This window comes from Notothenia rossii (assembly GCF_949606895.1).
Source record: "Notothenia rossii genome assembly, chromosome: 7".
In the NCBI taxonomy this organism is placed as follows: domain Eukaryota; kingdom Metazoa; phylum Chordata; class Actinopteri; order Perciformes; family Nototheniidae; genus Notothenia; species Notothenia rossii.
The window spans coordinates 65,080,485-65,099,536 of record NC_136905.1 but is presented as its reverse complement, the minus strand read 5'-3'; the positions used below and the strand labels follow the sequence as shown (position 1 = coordinate 65,099,536).

Below are 19,052 nucleotides of genomic sequence, written 5' to 3'. Positions count from 1 at the left end.
ACACACACACACGCACACACATTCCCTCCACCCTTGCTGAGAATCATTCCACATGTCTAGCAGGCTTACCTGTGGCCACAGAAGAACAAAAACAAGCAGTGAATGCAGCGTCTGCCAGCGTGCAGGAATCCTGTCACTGCATGCACTGTAATGAGCTCTTAATCACCCTGTCTGTCTAGGGCACTAGCGGAGAACTTGCAACACTAGCACACAACTCTGTGTGTGTGTGTGTGTGTGTGTGTGTGTGTGTGTGTTCATGTTTTGTATTTTCAATATGCTTATGGTGCAATCGTGTGTGTGTGTGTGTGTGTTCATGTTTTGTATTTTCAATATGCTTATGGTGCAATTGTGTGTGTGTGTGTGTGTGTGTGTGTGTGTGTGTGTGTGTGTGTGTGTGTGTGTGTGTGTGTGTGTGTGTGTGTGTGTGTGTGTGTGTGTGTGTGTGTGTGTGTGTGTGTGTGTGTGTGTGTGTGTGTGTGTGTGTGTGTGTGTGTGTGTGTGTGTGTTTGTGTGTGTGTGAGATTTAAGAATCCAGGGTAGCATTGAGCAGATGTCTGGAGACACGTCTTGTTGACAAGAAAACTGAGACAGTATTTCATTGCTCAGACAACAATATGAAGCAAGGAGGCTTTAGGAGGAGATGACACTGTATTTTCTTATTTAGCTGTTTTCAAGGGGGGAGAAGCGCAAGGCTCCAGCCCCGGATAATGGAAAACATCTTTTGTAACGGCAAGGCGGGAATCCATTTAATTATAACGTGTTGATGGACGATCTATCACCCGACAGTTCTCAAACAAACAGGCCCCCGGATTTAAAGTATCTGCAAAATACAACAGTGTCTGGCAGGTCTGCCAAGAGCAGAGCCGTGTGTGCTGTTGATATGTAAACACATCCCTGTGTCTCTAAATGGGATTTATTACAACAAGTCTATTTTCGTTTGAGCTTTCCTTGTAACACTGCCGTGTTGTTGTCTGCTGCATGATTCCTACACATACGGGAGCGCTGCGTGTGAAGTGTGCCGCCGCATATACGTTTCCAGTGAGCTGCTCAGACACTCCAACAGATAGACGAGGTGGGAGGGAGAAAGCCCTCTGTTCTGTTATTTAATTATTTTACCACTCTTGCCCTGCGGTATGCCGTCATAATGGTAATACCACAGATTAAGGTGTGCGGTTTTAACAGCCCTTCCCCTCGTCTGTCTCACTCACACACTTCTTATAGACGGCCTCCAGTTGCTGGCAGCTGTAACGCGAAGCTCCAAGGCCTTCACCGTCTCTGACAGCCCCGGCTGATGTTAATGTGTTGTGTCTGCTCACCGTGTATGTACTGTACATGTGTGTGTTGCAACTTTGCAGCCCTTTGAAGCCTGGCAAGTCTATGACGCTCTAAATTCCGCCCTAATCCCGTGCGAGGCACAGCAAAGAGCTCCTCTTCGTCTTCTGTCTGGACCAAGTCTGTACACCTCTTCCCCCCCCCCTCTGTATTCAAGTCAGAAACTTAAAGCGCTCAGCATAAGCTTAGCTGCAGGGGGCTTTTTATTGGCAGATATCCTACAGCGCTCACGCCAAACTCTAACCCATCTGAAAACTATCATCACAGTGGCTGTATTGTGTTGAAGATCCGCACTGTTTATTTTCGGCATAAGGGTATTTTTTAATTGGCTGACATTTTCTCTCATTCGAGGGCTCAACATCCATATCAACAGTTGATAAGGACATGGGGTAGCAGGGCAAACAGATCCTGTGTTCTCCGCAGTCAGCTGTTGGATAGGCCTGCACTAGTGAGTCAGCGCTGGCTAAGCGAAGCACAAGGCCAAACACTAGTGATACACAGCGATAGAGTTCCACCCACACACGGCCCACAGCTCCCAAACAAGCTCTCCTGTACACAGCAACATGCTGATACAAAGGTAATGAGATTCATTAGCTGGCATGAGAACTCAAGAGTGGGTGGAAGAGGTGTGTGTGTGTGTGTGTGTGTGTGTGTGTGTGTGTGTGTGTGTGTGTGTGTGTGTGTGTGTGTGTGTGTGTGTGTGTGTGTGTGTGTGTGTGTGTGTGTGTGTGTGTGTGTGTGTGTGTGTGTGTGTGTGTGTGTGTGTGTGTGTGTGTGTGTGTGTGTGTGTGTGTGTGTGTGTGTGTGTGTGTTCAGACATGGCATCCTGTTAAAGAGGCTCTGACATATTACGGAGACCAAACACTCATCCTCACTCCAACCATCACCCATGCAGCTGTCCACACACACATATGCATGAAACAACGCCCTCCCCTCCATCGCACCACCTCAGTCTAGGTCTCAATCCCCCCTCCCTCTCTGCCCCCGCACATTTGACCAGTCTGGGAGTGACGTGATTGCCAAGGTAGTGAGCGGCTGCTACATTCCTGAGGCTGTAGTGTGCGGCGTGCGGAGGCCGTCTTCAGCCCCTATGCCAGGCTGGGTTGGCAGCACCCGCCATGCCACCTGACCACTTACTCAACCCTGCACACTGTGGACACCCGGACCCTCCAACGCAGGGCATCCGGGGACAGAACTGACATGAGCTTCCCCTCGGCTGGCCAGATAATGTGGGAAATAACTCGAAAGGCCCAAAGAGGAAAAATGTACTTGATGGGCTCTTGTTTAAGTTTCATACTTGTTGAGCTGATTGTACTGTGTTGTGTTAAAGATTTGTGTGGCAGATTACTTACCCTCCGGGCCAAATCAAAAGGAATAGGTTTGTTTCATTGGAGGAGTTATTTACTTCTAAGTCATGGCGGTATGTAATGTAAGCTGACTTTACAGTACCATTGGCTTATGGGGATGTGGGGTGGTTGCGGTTGTATGTTATCAGTGCTCCTCACCTTGTGTGGTGCTTAGGTGGGTTTGGTGGATGGGGCGGGGATTATTGTTCACTTGTCCTATCCGCATCGACCGCTGGTAGCGCTCGATCTCTGACAGCCTGTCCGAGAACTGCATCTTCTGGGGGTCTTCCATCTTCACTCTGTGTCCTGAAACAGCGACATGAGGAGGACGTTTAAGAGAAAAATCAAGGACTTGCCAATTTACCACCTACACAACCAGGAAAATAGGCACAGGATGGCACTTTATATTTCCAGAGTTGTACAAAAATAGCAAAAATAAGAATGGTATTGGAAAACGTTTCCTTCTGCCAAATTACTTTGTGGCAGTTTGACATATCCTGAACTGTAATTACTCCAAATATATTCTGGACTGTAAAACCCATCAATATCCTCCACGGTAATTCACAAACACTCACATAGGAAGAAATTCAATAAGGCAGAGGGGAGCGACACTGTCACCATGTTTTTAGCTTCGAAAGACACAAATATTATTAGAATGAAAACAGACCTTGACATACATCGGCTAGACACTTAGTGTTACCCAAGCTGCACCTGCTGCCGCGTCATCCGCAGATAACGATAGCATAAGTGGTGGAAAATAATTGCTGAAGGAATTCTGTTTTCTCTTAGTTTCACAAAAAGTCAGCTATGAATTTCTATGAACTGCTGAAGCTAAGTGATCTTATCTTTCCTTCTTGCTCAAAAAACTAAAAAGAGCGAGTTGATTTTCCCTCAATAACCACCACACACACACACACACACACACACACACACACACACACACACACACACACACACACACACACACACACACACACACACACACACACACACACACACACACACACACACACACACACACACACACACACACACACACACACACACACACACACACACACACACACAGGTCTGACTGACACAGCACTTAGTCAGAAGAAAACACCCAGACAAGCTACCAGACCCTATAGTCATCAGTCTTAAACATATGGGATAGAGAAAGATAGAAAAGCTTTTGGTGTCGGTGTGTGTGTGCAGGATGTGAGAATTAAATAAGTGAAGCGTATCTGCTGCATGTCTTTTGTTCGGACCTGGACAAACTAACCAACACACTTAGCGCCCTTATCACTTTGATGTCCCGTTGAGGGAGATGGTAAAAGAAAAAAAAAAACCTCTGAACATGCCTTTTATGTACACACACACACACACACACACACACACACACACACACACACACACACACACACACACACACACACACACACACACACACACACACACACACACACACACACACACACACACACACACACACACACACACACACACACACAGACATGTACAAAACATGTTCACACGCACATACATACGTGCACATACTCTACATGTGAACACACCTTAAATGTCAGAGTCCGGATGAGGGCTATGCCTCTAATGGGAGGAAGAGATTTTAATGTAACTATCAATGCACCAAAACTGTGTGTGAACCGGCATGTATACATTCTGTGGTTTTCTCCCTGGCATCTCTACAGAGTAGCCTAATGTGAAGTAATGGCTGGATTTGAATATTTTATCACTATATAAAGGGGGCAAGGCAGACGGACCAATATGGATTTTGCCCGTCCTTTCTCTCCACTGACCCATGGGCAATATATCTTCCCTCGGAGGCTGACCCATGGGTAAAGTTTCCTCTCGTTTACCGCTCTGTCCATTTGTTTGTGCCCACCGCCTCCCCTCCAGCCTCTCTTTACGAACTATATAGAAATGTCTATCATTGACGTCCCCCAACACACATGCGTACAGATGCACAAAGGGGACGCACCGATGCACAGACACAATGTCTAAACCACAGGCAGCTGCTGAATACAAATTCCACCTTTTCAAAGTCAAATTGCAGCACAGAATACTACTTTTAACATACACTGATCTGTTGCACTTTACGTGTCTTAGACTAGGTCATGACTAATCTGTCTGAGCAGAGACAGCAATTCTGCTTCCCAGCTGTTTGTTTTACAGAGCATTAAGGAAAGGACAGTGAGTGTGTGTTTCCGACCGACCCACCAGTTTGCTCCGTGCCGTTACTCAGAAACCTGGTTGGACACACGGTGACACACACTCTTTATTATCTTTTTATTCATACTCATATGTGGCCAGTCAGCCTTCTTTTAACTGCGACGGAAGGAATGAAGGCCTGCGTTCTCACTCTCTCTTTTTACTCTCACTCCCTCTCTCTCTCGTATGCACACAGCGCCAGGTCTCGGCTCCATCATCCACATAGACACTGTGGCTACTGTCTGTACCATGCCAGAGCAGGGGCGGCCAGGGGAAGCAGCCCTCCAAATATAGCCACTATATGTGTCCTTGTGTAGTTATTAAGAGATTTACACCACCTCAAACGGCTGAGGTCAGGGAAATGATACATCCCACTGCTCTCCAGTTGGAAAAAAAACTAAAAGACAGACGGCAAGGGGGGGGGGAAATATGATAATTGGTACGTTTCTCTGCAGCCAATGGTGGTCTTAGATGAATTGGCCTGCTCTTTGGGGATGAAAGTGATCATTGAGCTACCCACAAACACACACGTACACAGACTCCAGCCTAACTGTGAATCACATGGCCCAGTTCCAGTTGGCATCGACACGCTGCGTTTGGCGACACTGTTCCGAGCTTCCAGTAGAGGTTCAGTGGGCCGGGAGAGGGGGATTTTCAGGGAAGCCTTCATTAGGCAAGGCCTGGGGCTCATTAACCCAGGGGCCGCAGTTACTGTTAACACCACTAATCAACTGGGAGGTGGCTCCAAACTTTCTTCTCCCTTTCTCCTCCACTGTAGTCTTTAAAATGGTGTAGCTACCACAAGGATTGGGATAAGACTTCATATCTACTCTATATGCTTGATAGTGACGTTAAAAACATAAGACTAACTTTACTGAATACAAAAGGAGCAATTAAATCACCTTTTTGTAATAAAATACAATTTAGTCTTGATTTTAAGTAAGTTATTTTTCATTAACATTCACTTAAAAAAGTGATCCCTCCTTTTAAACTTGAAGCTCTGCATTTCTACCCTGCTTGATGACTCCTAATGAAAGAAAACCTCGTCAGTCACTCAAGAAACGTTTTTCGGACTTTCTAAATCACATCAGTCTGCAATATTTCACCACATTGACTCAACCTGTATCTTTCAGTTTAACCTCGTGTTAATGCGCTCTCATTGGCCAGTTGACCCTGTCTGTAGCCACAGTGTGTCTGCTCCGACCGCCAACATTTTACTTGTACTCTGCAGGTCCGGGGGCCAGAGGGGTGCCAGCGCTCCACACCGGCCCCATTTCAGAAGGGTTTCTGTGGTCGGATGAATATTTAATGTATCATGGTGCACTTAGGAGACAATGCCCTTGTTTTCTCTCTATGATATCATAACCACAAGATAGAGCTGGGAGATGGGGGGCCAATGCACACATGAGGCCTAAACGGCAGCGCTCAATAAGCACCCCGAGCCGAAATGGATGCCAAAGGTTGTAGATTTACTAGCCTCCTCTCAGAGTAGCGGTCGCATCATCTGAAAGCATTATGGAAGTCTATGAAGAACAAATAAAATGCTTGATATAAAATGTCTGGTATTAACGATGTAGGCGGTTGCTGTGTTTTGGAGAAATGGGTGTGCCGCTCTCAGCCTCGCTTTGTTTTGTTTGCGTGTGTGACTTTTTATTTCCTGATACGTGTTTTATCCCCGCTGCAGAACAACTCGAGATGCTGGTTTGCTCTTGTTCCCTTGAGCTTTGAAGTGTATGCAGATAGATTTGAATGTAAGTGATGAAAAAAGTGCAAGCTTTTAGGAGATTGCACCCGTTGATGTTAAACGGGACCACATGAACAGCAAATTCTACAGAATGGTGCCCAGCCTTCCCTCCACAAAGTGCATATCAGCTGCACACAGAGACAGTGTTTGCTCAGTAAGGTGACAGCCAGGCCTTAAACACGGACGCCACAGCTGAACGATCACCCAATACGACCGGTTTCCTTCCTTCAGCCCCCACATTTTCTCCACTTCTCCTCTCTTTCTCTCTGTCTGCCTCCGTCTCCATTGAAAGAAAGAAACATATGTTCCCGTCCAAAGGGAGACACACTAAACACAAGCTCTTTTTAGTGAAGGGCTGAGCGCTTTTTCAGGGGCAAAGTGAAACTCTATCTGGACGGCAAAGGGCAATACGTGCCTTGGCCCCGGCCCAAGTCTTCACTGAATATATTTGAAGTGTAAATATTTGTATTCAACATATAAATGGACTTGATAGGCCCCTGATAACATAATGAAATTGATTTAGAGTGCATCACTTAACATTGAATACTTTGACTGAACTGTAAAGTCTATGTAACTATGCTATAGGATTACATGCAACACTATTTAGGCAGTGTATAATATAAGAAGCATTTGTGAATATGAAGGCTACTGTGATGGCAGCTTCCTGGTTATAGCATGTTTGAATAACTGATTGTGTTATGTTGATGAGCCAAACCAATAGCACCACAACTTAGAAATGCTTCTAGCGTTCCTCATAAGTAAACCCTGTATATGCGTTGAAACTTAGGTGTTGAAAAGATGTGAGCACAAGAGCAGCATCTTATCTAAGTTTTGTATCCCCACAGAGCGATGTGGGGCGACAGTTGAACATTTGTTGCAGTGAGGCCTAGTTGCCTGCGAGCAAACTTCCGTTTGGCCTCAACAGACACAGGGGACGTTTCAACATCTGTTGAGTAAAGACTTGTACACCTGTCTTCCTCTTCCTTCTCACTAGCAGACCTGAACCCCCAACGTTTATGTTCCCACCCTGCTTCTTTCCGCTGCTCTGTGTTTTACTTCCCTTTTCAGTTCTATTACTAGCGTGGTTCAGAGAGCATCTCTGCAGTGGCTTGTTTGGCACCGCGTTTCTCAGGGCCACCAATCACACAGTTGGGTATTTACAGTGGGACGAATCAAAGTTCTTGTTTTGAGGCTGACCCTGAAGGATGTGGGTTTTACCCTTGGCTGGTGATTGTGGCTGTCTCGTCTGGGGCCTAAATGAGTCGATGCTAGCCACACACAGACATTGCACTGCGCTCATTTACATAACATGCCTGTTGCACTCTCAGTACGAATACATTTTTACGACTATATCATTACCATAGATTGAATGCAAGTTGTGTTTATTTCCTGAGTTGAATGTGTCATAAACATGTCAGCTCTGAATACAGTGTCAAGTGGGGTTTTGTGTAAACGTTATTTCTATCTAAGCTGTAAGGAGGAGGTCAGCACAAGTTTTGGCACGCTTTTATCAGTAGTCCACCCGTCCACCCGACCACAGCTGGGGGATCGTCGGGTCCCTCAGGCGTCTGTCTGTCTCTGAGGACATCAGCAGTGACAAAATCCCCCTCGCAGGTCTGAAAACAAGCTGCTCACAGCGGAAGTTGCTACATGAGACTGTTTGAGCAAAGAAGCAGCCTTCCTTCTCTGATAAGGGGATAAAGCTTGGAGTGTGTGTGTGTGTGTGTGTGTGTGTGTGTGTGTGTGTGTGTGTGTGTGTCTGTGTGTCTGTGTGTCTGTGTGTCTGTGTGTGTGTGTGTGTGTGTGTGTGTGTGTGTGTGTGTGTGTGTGTGTGTGTGTGTGTGTGTGTGGAACAGAAGCAGTGCCACACAAGGACAGCCTTACAGCAAGGCAGGTTGAGGCAGGCAGAGTGAAGGAAGGGGTGCCAAAATAATGCACCCGGATTCTATGACAATAGAACAAGGCCCGTAGCATATTGAGAGCAATCATCCCTCTTTTGTCCCTCCAGTGTGTGTGTGTGTGTGTGTGTGTGTGTGTGTGTGTGTGTGTGTGTGTGTGTGTGTGTGTGTGTGTGTGTGTGTGTGTGTGTGTGTGTGTGTGTGTGTGTGTGTGTGTGTGTGTGTGTGTGTGTGTGTGTGTGTGTGTGTGTGTGTGTGTGTGTGTGTGTGTGTGTGTGTGTGTGTGTGTAACTGTCTTCTTGGGGAGTTGAGGTGTGTTGGGGTTGATATGAGCACGGCTGTTTTTCAGATCTTTTTGGCGGCATGCCTGCAGACTTCGTAGATTTCCACGAGCTGCTGCTACTGCTTCTCTTGCCTTTCAAAGCACAGAGAACCAATTTGGCTCCGGTGACGGATCATATTAAAGCTATAAGCTGCTTTGGGTGTGTTATTTTAGCTCTAATGGGGGTTGTTGTGCATGTATGTATGTGCGTGTATACATGTTTGCGTGTACATGGTACTCAGGTTGTTCTAAGCAGCGAGGTGCCAGAGGAAAGGTGGGGGCCTCGCAAGGCTGTGGGAAAGGAAAGCAAGATGCCGTTGTCACATACATCAATGCAACGCCAGCAGATGTGTCAAACGACTTTGTGTTCACACCTTTGTGCATACACCTTTGTGCATAATAGCTCATGAACAATAATGTGCAACAAGCGTGCATTTGCCCCTCAACATGCACACAGTTCCTCGGAATACTCATTTTAAATTCCAGATGGGTCAAAGTAAATGTGTAAAATGTCTAACGTGTGAATGTTCCGTTACTGTGTGGGCATGCACATATTTCACTTTCAGTACTATCTCTGAAGTTGTCATGTTGGTGAACTGCTGCAGCAGTGTGGAGGTTTACAAAGATTGACCTGGTCCTTCCCTCTGTGTTTACCCGGAGGTTAACAACTTTCTCCGCTCCTGGAAGCAAAAGAAAGATCTTGCTACACCTATTATTTGCTCACTGTTCCCAGCCATTAAGGCCTGAAGAAATAAATATCAAGAACCGCAGGGTGGTTGTACAGGACGTCTTTTCCAGTAACCAGCAGGTGCCTTCTTCCCACAAACAGCCCCCCCTAGACTCCCCCCCACTGCCCCAGCACAGAAAACGGTTTATTGTCATAATGCAGCGGGGGAGAAAATATTCCTCCACTCATGGGCCATTTATTTTTCTAAATGCAGAACGGAACTTTTATTGAATTACGGCTGAAAGGTCGTAATGGCTCCCTCCTGTATGGGTCAGTGTAAATAAGGAAGAGTGAGCACACACAGAGTGGGCATTTTACTTCCCATCATAGGTAGGTAAACAGGAAAGACGCTTGGCTGCTGAGTTTAGGGGGAGTGGGTGGAGAGACAGAGAGTTAGAGCAAAGGAGCGACTTTGGCCAAGCTTGAATGTGATTCTGAGAAACCGTCTTCTCATCGCATCAGAATGAGATGCTCTGTCTGGGACGAATCATTTGTAGGTTGAATTCCTAATAGGACCTGCTGTTCTTTTTAGGCGTCAGCAAAACAGAGTGGAAATTATTTTCTGTCTTTGTTGAAAAAGAAAAGGTAATTTTTTGTGTGGTTCCGAGTCATTAACTGGCCTTAGGAGGGGACATCACGCTGTTTCAAAGTGCAAGACAATGTTCTTCTTTTTTCATGTTTCAAGCAGACACATTGGTGCTGCAGCAACATGCTGAAGAGTAAACAGAAGCAGTGATGGAAGAGAAGAAAAGTGCCAGTTTTCAACTAATGGCTATATTTCCTTTGTTTAGTGGAGGTCTTTAGAGTAATTAGCTCTGCTTTCACAGGAAAGCCTAAGTACAAAAGCCAAAGTAGGATTACCAACAGCTGTGTGTGTGTGTGTGTGTGTGTGTGTGTGTGTGTGTGTGTGTGTGTGTGTGTGTGTGTGTGTGTGTGTGTGTGTGTGTGTGTGTGTGTGTGTGTGTGTGTGTGTGTGTGTGTGTGTGTGTGTGTGTGTGTGTGTGTGTGTGTGTGTGTGTGTGTGTGTGTGTGTGTGTGTGTGTGTGTGTGTGTGTGTGTGGCCCACAAAGGAAGCTAGCCTCAAAAACTCTATATGTGGTTAAGGTGGCAACAATGGTCACAGAGCCTCTATCTTTTTTACTGTCTCATAACTACATTTGATATTACAGAAGCTTTAATGTCTATCTAATCACACTTTAATGAACAGCAACAGTCTTGTATTCCTTCCATCAAACTTTAAAAACAGCATAAAGATGACTACTGGTGGAAACTGCTCCTCTGCCCATCACAAGCCTCAGACCTCAGACTGTGGTTTTGTTCCTCTCTGAAATCAGTCCCAGCCTATTTAATATGCACATTCCATTCCAGTGGATTTATCAGTTAGCCAATATTTGCTCTGCTCCTAATCACTGAGTCCAAGTATGACGCGTCTGAAGTGACCCCAGGCGGGAGGAAAGCCGCGGTCGGCGGCATCCAGTCACTGCAGACGCCACCGACTGTCATTTTGCCGGGGAACTCACAAATTCTCCCCTTATCTGCTTCCATCTTTCTGTCAGTGGTATAGAGGCAGACTATCTTAACTACCCAATCATAAATTAGGTGGTCATGAGTTTGGTTGTCGTGATTAAAAGCTTTTTGTGTGTGTGTAATTGTGTGCATGCGAAGGCCACTATGTCTCCAGGTTATACATGTGGGAGTTATGGCCAGCCCTTAGCAGTCAGGAAAGCACCCAGCATCAGACGTGCCACTGTTCCTCCCCTCCCCTGGCACTGATACACCTGTAGGCCTTTCTTTCAAAGACACCCGTCTCCATTTTCAAACATCAAAGTTGCCTTTGAGAGAGCAATTCGCACTGAGGGTGAGCCTTTCATGTGATTTGTGGAGCATGGGCGTGGCCCGCGGGGGGCGACTTAAAGAGATGGACGCACCTGGCAGGTGTATGAGCCGAGCACACGCAAATGCATACGCAACAACATCTTTTTTGTTTACTCGCAGAGAGACTGCAATATCACAGGGAAAAAGAACACAGAAAAAGTCATTGTTTGTCTATTTGCATACTTTGTACAGTCTGTGTGCCAAATGCAAATAGAATCAACCTGCCAACTCCAACATGCACCCCCGCCGCCCACGTCTCACCACCCCCCCCCCCAACGCCCGCCATTCTCCTCCTGGAGTTGTGCGAACACACCCAGCAGAGTAAATAGAGGCAACAAAACACAACAGCACTTGATTTTGGTGGATTTGTGGGCCTGTGGGTGAGACGGTGTGTGAGCTCTGTCTGAATGTATGCAGGTATTGCATGTACACTGTTAATTGTGTTAGGGTGTATCCATGTGTATCATTTTCATGTCTCATCCGACAAATTGCCTCTCTGACCTCACTACAACAGGCCTCCACATCTTCAGTCAGCAAACAACTCCCTCTCCTCTCTGTTGCCTTAACATCCTTAATCCTCCAACATTTCTGAGTGGGAACAAAAAAGGGCTTTTTGATTTGAATTTTTAGGTAAATAATTGAATAAATACCAGAACTATTTGCACATTTGCTCGAATAGTGGAATTCATTTTCAACTGGATAAAAAAAATGGCTTTGAGATTGCACAATGACATTTATCCATCAGCGTCACACACTCAAGCTTTAGGTTAAGATGTTCACACACAGATAGCAGCTTATAGACAATCAAGTTTCAATATCATTCATCCACACATTTCATTTACACCCTCCCAGTTGTTGTATGACTTATCTACACATCTGTAAATGATATCTCCATTTTTACAAACTTTTCTTTCTGAACTTTTCTTGAAATAATGTACTGCTAATAATTTCTTGAGGCTCTAAAAAAAGGGAACACAAGGCCCCAACACTGAGAAATGATTTTGCTAGCACAAAATATTTCAGACCTTTTTTAAATCTCTCTGGCCTAACCTGACCTGCGGTGACTTCATCTTTTCTTCCCGGGGACCGATTCATTTCAGGTCGTGAGTTACGGAAATAAAAACAGCCCCTCCCCCATGTTGGGTAAATATGCAGCGGCTGATGTCATATGCAAGTAAGGGAGTGAGAAGAGCACCAGAAATACAGTTGTGGGATTAATTGGTGAGAATATAACCCTGCAGGGTGCTCTAAGTGTGTGGGGAGGCATCTGATAACAGCGACAAAAAGGGAGGCTCTCGACACTTAAGTCATCTGCTTTTTTCTTTTTCTGTCTTTTTAGCTCAGCGTGCGCTCTTGTTGGATGTGGTGTATTGTTGAAGCTGCTGCACAGACAGGAGACAGGCAACAGTTGTGCTTCCAGTTTGGCTTCAGCAGAAGTTCGATAATATAGTATGACAGATACATCAGGGGGTTGGGGAGGCATGGTTGGGCGACAAATGCTGGATGTGTGATGAGAAAATCAGCAGCAAGGGAGACAAAAATACTTAGCTGTATATTAAGCCTACTTTCTGTTCAGGAACTAAATGCAGTTTGTGTACCTTTATATGTATGTGGGCATGCAGAAATACACAAGTGTACACATCGGTGGCCATGTGTGTATCCATCTGACATCTCATGTGTTTTAAGAATGCACAGTATCCTTTGTTACTTTGCCGCTGGCTGGCAGCCACTGCAGTCCTGTTCGTCAGGTTCTCCTGACTGGATCAGTAAACATTAATAAAAACCTCCTCTCTCTGTGCCAACTCCTGCCGCGGCTCGGCTGGCAGCCATGCCAATAAGGGCCCTACACAAACAGCCCGTAAGGCCCCGGCCCGCCAGCATGCGGACAGGTGAGCACATAGCGGCCAAGTCTGGGCTGCAGCCTGTCTGCACTCCATCAATGATGAAGCCCAGTCGCACCGGCATCATTGTGTGGCATTACTGAAAAATACATACTGCCATCAAAGCAGCGTCAGAATGTATAACCGTCTCTGAGGATGAGATTTGTAATGAAAAAATGTTATTAGTTTTATGTGTTGGCAAAAGTGCCTCTCTGCTTTGGCTCTAAACGCTGTAGAGCCAATATAATGTGGTGCCTTGTGGTTAGAGAGGAATCCGATTATTTTTATGGCCCTAATAATGTCTGAATAGTAGTGTGTGTTTTCCTGCGCTTTGACTGTACCGGAACACGAATGATATTACTCTCTTAAAATGTGCTTCTTGTTTTAATACGAGAGGTCCTTTATCTTGCTCGCAAGTGATTTCTATTTTCAGGCTACCAGTCCTTCATACACCGAATTGGACTGGAGGCTCCTCCTAACTCTGACAGCTTGTATCATTCTAATGAACAATATAAATGTGTGGGTTTCAAAAAGCTTATTCTATCAACTGTGATCCATATGTATATCTGGTTTAACTGCAGTGTAGCTGGATACATTATTCATATTTCAGACTCAGTATTCCAGCATTTACACCAATTAAACCATCAATGTTACCAGGGGGTTAAGCTGAAGGAGGTTCAACTTAGTACATATCCAAATCATCCACAGATGCTTTTTTCTTTTTAAATCAGCCTTCGCCAAAGTTTATTTTCTGTCATCCTATGAATCCCCTCTCAGCACCGTGTAACAGAGTTTAATGAAGCCCTAAATTCCTCCTGCCCTATATTAAACAGTGTCACTTTATAGCAGCCAGCGCCAGTGTAAAAGTAGCACGGCCACTCTGACGCCTCAGCTGGAGCCGTAACACGCTGACAGACAGACGGGAGACGACCTTAATGTATGCAGTTATTTCAAGCTGAGACACTCGCAGATGCACATGAGAATGTGCTTTTTTTTCTTTCAACAAAGAAAGATCAAATTGAAACCATACACACACACACACACACACACACACACACACACACACACACACACACACACACACACACACAGTGTTTATAATTATCTCCCTCTTTTGCCGTCACTCTTCTCTTTAATAACTCTGCAAATAGCATCCAGTTGATGCCCCTCTCGCTGTGCCCCTCAGCTCCCTCCCTGCCAGCCTTATCCCCCCCTCATGTTGCACTTGCTGCCACTCTATCTTCCCCTGCTGTGGTCCATTTTGCATGGGCTAAATGCACCCCTTCCCGAATAATTGACCACAAACCACACTTATCCACATGTTCAGAAACCTCTAGAACTTCTCCAACATGACACCTTCATAGGTAGATCATGAAATCCTGCCCATCTCGTCTAACGTACTGTGAGTAAAGGGCATACATAGCCCCTGACTCATGTCGAAGTAACACTGCTCTCCCCCCCCACTCACACCAGCAGCATCAAACCACATGAGAATGTATCTGCGGCTGAACGGTGGCGCTAACAGCTTGAGCCTCCCTGCCAGGCCTAACAGTGCCCGAAGTCTGCCCTGTGTTAAATCAACGAGCCACTTATGTGGTCAGACAGGTACGACCCCTATGACCAGCAACTGGAGGGGGGGGGGGGGGGGGGGGTGGTCGTCTGAGCTGAGCCACCTGCGGCTTGGAGACTCACCCAGCTCCTCTTAGCGGTCTTGGGTTAGGCCTTAATATGCTTTACAGTTTCCTCTGACTGGGCCCGCCCCTGTGCCCCTGCTGCACGCACACACACACACACACACACACACACACACACACACACACACACACACACACACACACACACACACACACACACACACACACACACACACACACACACACACACACACACACACACACACACACCACTGCACTTGTGAGGAAGATGTTCAAACCTACATTCATTATCTGTAGGCTTACCATAACCGCCAACCTCCTTAACCTAGACTTAATTCTAATCCCAACCCCAAAACCAGGTCTTAACCCCAAAATATATTCAGTGGCAACCGAGCTTTGGCACATGTGAGGTGTAAACTGATTTTTTTACCTCCACTATGTGACACTATCAGACATGCTCAGAGAGTTAGATTTACATTTATCATCTGCACATGACTCATTCGGCTCTTTTAGCATGAAGAGACACCGATACCCCACACCCCCAATAGCTGCTTTTAACCGGGTGGCATGGAGCATCAAATCGCACCACAATGCTTTTTTAGTACCAACAATAGTAGCGTTGCTGTGTTAGTGTGTGTTTGCGTGTGGGGGGGGGGGGGGGGGGGGGGGGGGGGGGGTGGGGGTGTACTCACTGCGCGGTTCTCGGGGTCCATCCACGGTGACTTTGATGGCGCGGTGGTAGGTGGCCACTTGCGGCGGTCCGGTGAACACGGTGATGGTCAGTGTGAAGCTCTTCCCTGCAGCACAGCAACAACATGTCCGTGAGATTTATGGAACTCGTTTCACTGTATAAACGGCCCTTAACAATGATCTAGTCCTCTGTTGTGCGCAACAATACATCGCTTGTTCAACTTCAAATCATCACCGGCTTTTATCCCGCTACAGCCTTTGAATTAAGGATTTTTTTTTAAAGCAGGGGACCACCTCTTTTGATGGCCTGACTGCGGGTATGATTTCAATTATTGAGACAATGTGTTTCAGATTGCACGAAAGGCTTTACAGCCATAGTTTATTGTTCAACAAGGCAGGATCTTGCTCCCATCTGCATCAGAGCGTCCGGCCTGAGAAAGGCAGCTCTTGTTTAAAAAAAAAAGAGAGACTGCGTGGGAGGAAAGAAGAAAAAAGAATCCTCGGGTGGGGTAATTGACTACACAAATGAAAGCTATAAACCGCTTGTTTAAATTTGACTAGAACTATTTCCTTTTCATCAAATCATAGCTTTTTTAACATTACGATAAAATTCAAACGGCCTAAGAGGCTCTGAAGGGACAGAGGAAAATCCCTTCTTAAGATTTTTGTGAACAATCACTCTGTATTTTTTATTTCAGGACTTTTAATTATTTATGCCTGAGAAAATGAGGCTTTGATTTAGTCAATAAGGCACAACATTTTTGTTTCAACAGCCCTATGCATTAACCACAACATCCCATGTTAATGTGTGATTTCTTTTTTTTTATTGCAGCCATTAAACCCACGATAAATTGGCCTACTGCGTATTAGGCTAAGCTTTTTGTTGCCGGGGATTATTTGACAAATTGTCCCAGGGCATGCATTTCGAGGTGGTTTTTCCATCCACCCCTCCGATAAACACCACGTGGATAATTATATATATTCCCCTGGATTAAGAAAAATACAGTCACATCGTCTCTGTTCATCGTGCAGGCCAGATGTTCTGGATGACACCTGCGGACGTCAGTTGGCGAAGTGTTGGCACATAAATGATTCCAGATCTGCTCTTTATAATTTTTGTAATAGACAACAGAGATCAGTAAAATGATATAAAGCTATTCATATAAGGACTAAGCAGTTTGGTCTGTACAACATAACTTGACCTAAGGTTTTTCCATATATATTTGAAAAGAAAATTAAGTTATCACTCGATCTCCACATAAACCCAGAAATGTCCTTTTATTATAATTATTAGCGCGTTTCCAAATGTTGCTGCACATGGCATTACAAACAGTCCTCTCGATATGTGTGCAGGCCTGTGTGTGTGTGTGTGTGTGTGTGTGTGTGTGTGTGTGTGTGTGTGTGTGTGTGTGTGTGTGTGTGTGTGTGTGTGTGTGTGTGTGTGTGTGTGTGTGTGTGTGTGTGTGTGTGTGTGTTAGCCTACTGTAGGAGAGAGAATTTCAGCTCACCTCGTCCGCTCCTGCCCACAAAGCGCAGGTCGTTGAAACGGGCCACCTGGTTCTTCATCGCGGCCGAGGCGTTCCTCAGCTCAGCCGAAAAGTTCTCGTCGTTCCCGGCCATCACGGTGACCAGAGTCCCGTCGGGGACATCACCGAGAGCCACGATCTGTACCGGGTAAAACGACCGGTCACTTTGGGTCACCAAACGAAATATAGGCTGCACAATGCACGCGTAAAACCGCATCTGACTCCCATAATATAAGGAATATTTTTTACAATGTTGCCAGCATGTCAACAATTTAAATATAACACATAATGTAAAGACTCCAATCCAATGTAGATTAGTGGCATTTATATATTTATGTTATGAACGCGAGGTTGTTTTTGTGTTGTCATCGGATCAGATCCAAATACAACATTTGACAATGCGATGCATAATACTGACACAAGCTTCAGATATTTGCATATAAATTATATAAAATAAATAAACATAATAGGCCTACAGGAAAATAAATAATAATACAAAATAGATCTAAATATGTCCTCAGACTAATACAGACCTATCGTCTACAATATTTACAAGGGATTGGATGGAGCCGAGGCCATTATTAACCGCACGTTTTTTAAGGCTTAATTTTAACAATTGAATATCCTACTTTAACCACAATGCGAAAACCAAACAGCAAAACGTGCAGGTCACTGTTATTGATCAAATAAAAGCTTTTGAGAATCTTACAGCCTTTTCTTATGCTCTTCCTACAGTCAGAAAACCAAAGTGTGCGTCATTAAAATAAAACCATAAAAAGTAAAACCAGAACACATGGGTCTTGCCTTGAAAGCCACGGGCAGCGTCTTGTTGCACCTCCAGTGGGACGGGAGCACGGAGCAGAGGAAGTTAGGGCTGTCGGTTCGGACCAGCTCTCCGGCGTGGTCCGCCAGCACGTCCACCACGTTCCTGCTGTCCGATCGTGACCTGTGGGGTCCCGGGGTGGCCATGGCCCCGTTACCGTCTCCGAGCTTACTGCAGGGGAAGGACGTGGAGGGCGGCGGGAACCGTCTGGTGGTGGGCGAATCTGGAATATGCATCACAACAGCGTGGGTCAGTGCCACCTGACTGGCTCTGTATCAGAAGCTTTTCTAATAGTTTTTCCTCCAGACGCTGGTGGTCTCAGGAGTCCACGGTGGGAGCGCAGGGGATGGAGCCGAGCGCACTAAGTGAAGAGAGCCTCGCTACCTTAACAGAAACAATACACTGCGGTGACTGTGAGATAGATCATCTGCACAGGATGTGTCAGCCCGAGGAACACCAGGGTTGCTCTGTTATTTCACTAACTTCAGCAAAAACACGTACAAACAAAGTCTCTCAGTGCGCAACTTATCGGCGCTCTTATCTGTCGCACGCTTGGTGGACATACAGTTTCAGCTGCGTGTACACAATGTATCAACACCACAAACTACCCAAGCTCTCACTTTGAAACCTCAAATGAGTCAACGGATCTTCTACATAAGTTATCACCGATCAATGACAATCTTTTGACAGCAACCAGGTAATCCAGCCGTGGTGCGGAAAGTGAGAAAGCGAGCTGACTGGCTTGAGTTTTTAAAAGAATGATCTCGACTGAACAGCCAGATGCCTCTTCAGAGACTCCAAACGAAATGTCTCAAACCCGAGTATCAACAGTCAAACTACTGTAGCACATCAGTGTCCTTTTTCTTGCGTTAAAGTTATCGTAAACTTTGTCCTCGCTGGATCCCTTCTCCTCAAAAACACAGCGTGATTTTGATACAGAGAAGCTCCAGCGGAATCTCCTGTAAGGTTATCCTTTAGCGCAGGGTTATAGGGCGCGAGAAGGATCCGTGAGGCTGATCGCAG

General features: G+C 45.8%; 1 protein-coding gene and 1 long non-coding RNA gene across 6 annotated transcripts in view; one reads left to right on the top strand and one right to left on the bottom strand.

Moving 5' to 3' along the window:
- Positions 1–19,052, top strand: part of LOC307045989 — a 133,052-nt gene that overhangs the window by 22,449 nt on the left and 91,551 nt on the right. The gene's annotated exons all lie outside the window — the stretch shown is intronic.
- runx3 (RUNX family transcription factor 3) overlaps positions 1–19,052 on the bottom strand; it is a 48,024-nt gene that overhangs the window by 11,154 nt on the left and 17,818 nt on the right. For 3 of the 5 annotated variants that reach the window (XM_079694410.1, XM_079694408.1, XM_079694409.1), the window contains 4 exons: positions 18,011–18,252; positions 17,189–17,345; positions 15,683–15,787; positions 2,838–2,984 (listed from right to left, as the gene is read on the bottom strand). In XM_079694410.1, coding sequence (XP_079550536.1) covers positions 2,838–2,984; positions 15,683–15,787; positions 17,189–17,345; positions 18,011–18,252 — 651 coding nt within the window. The remainder of the gene's footprint in view (positions 1–2,837; positions 2,985–15,682; positions 15,788–17,188; positions 17,346–18,010; positions 18,253–19,052) is intronic. The other 2 variants (XM_079694412.1, XM_079694411.1) reach the window with 1 other exon arrangement.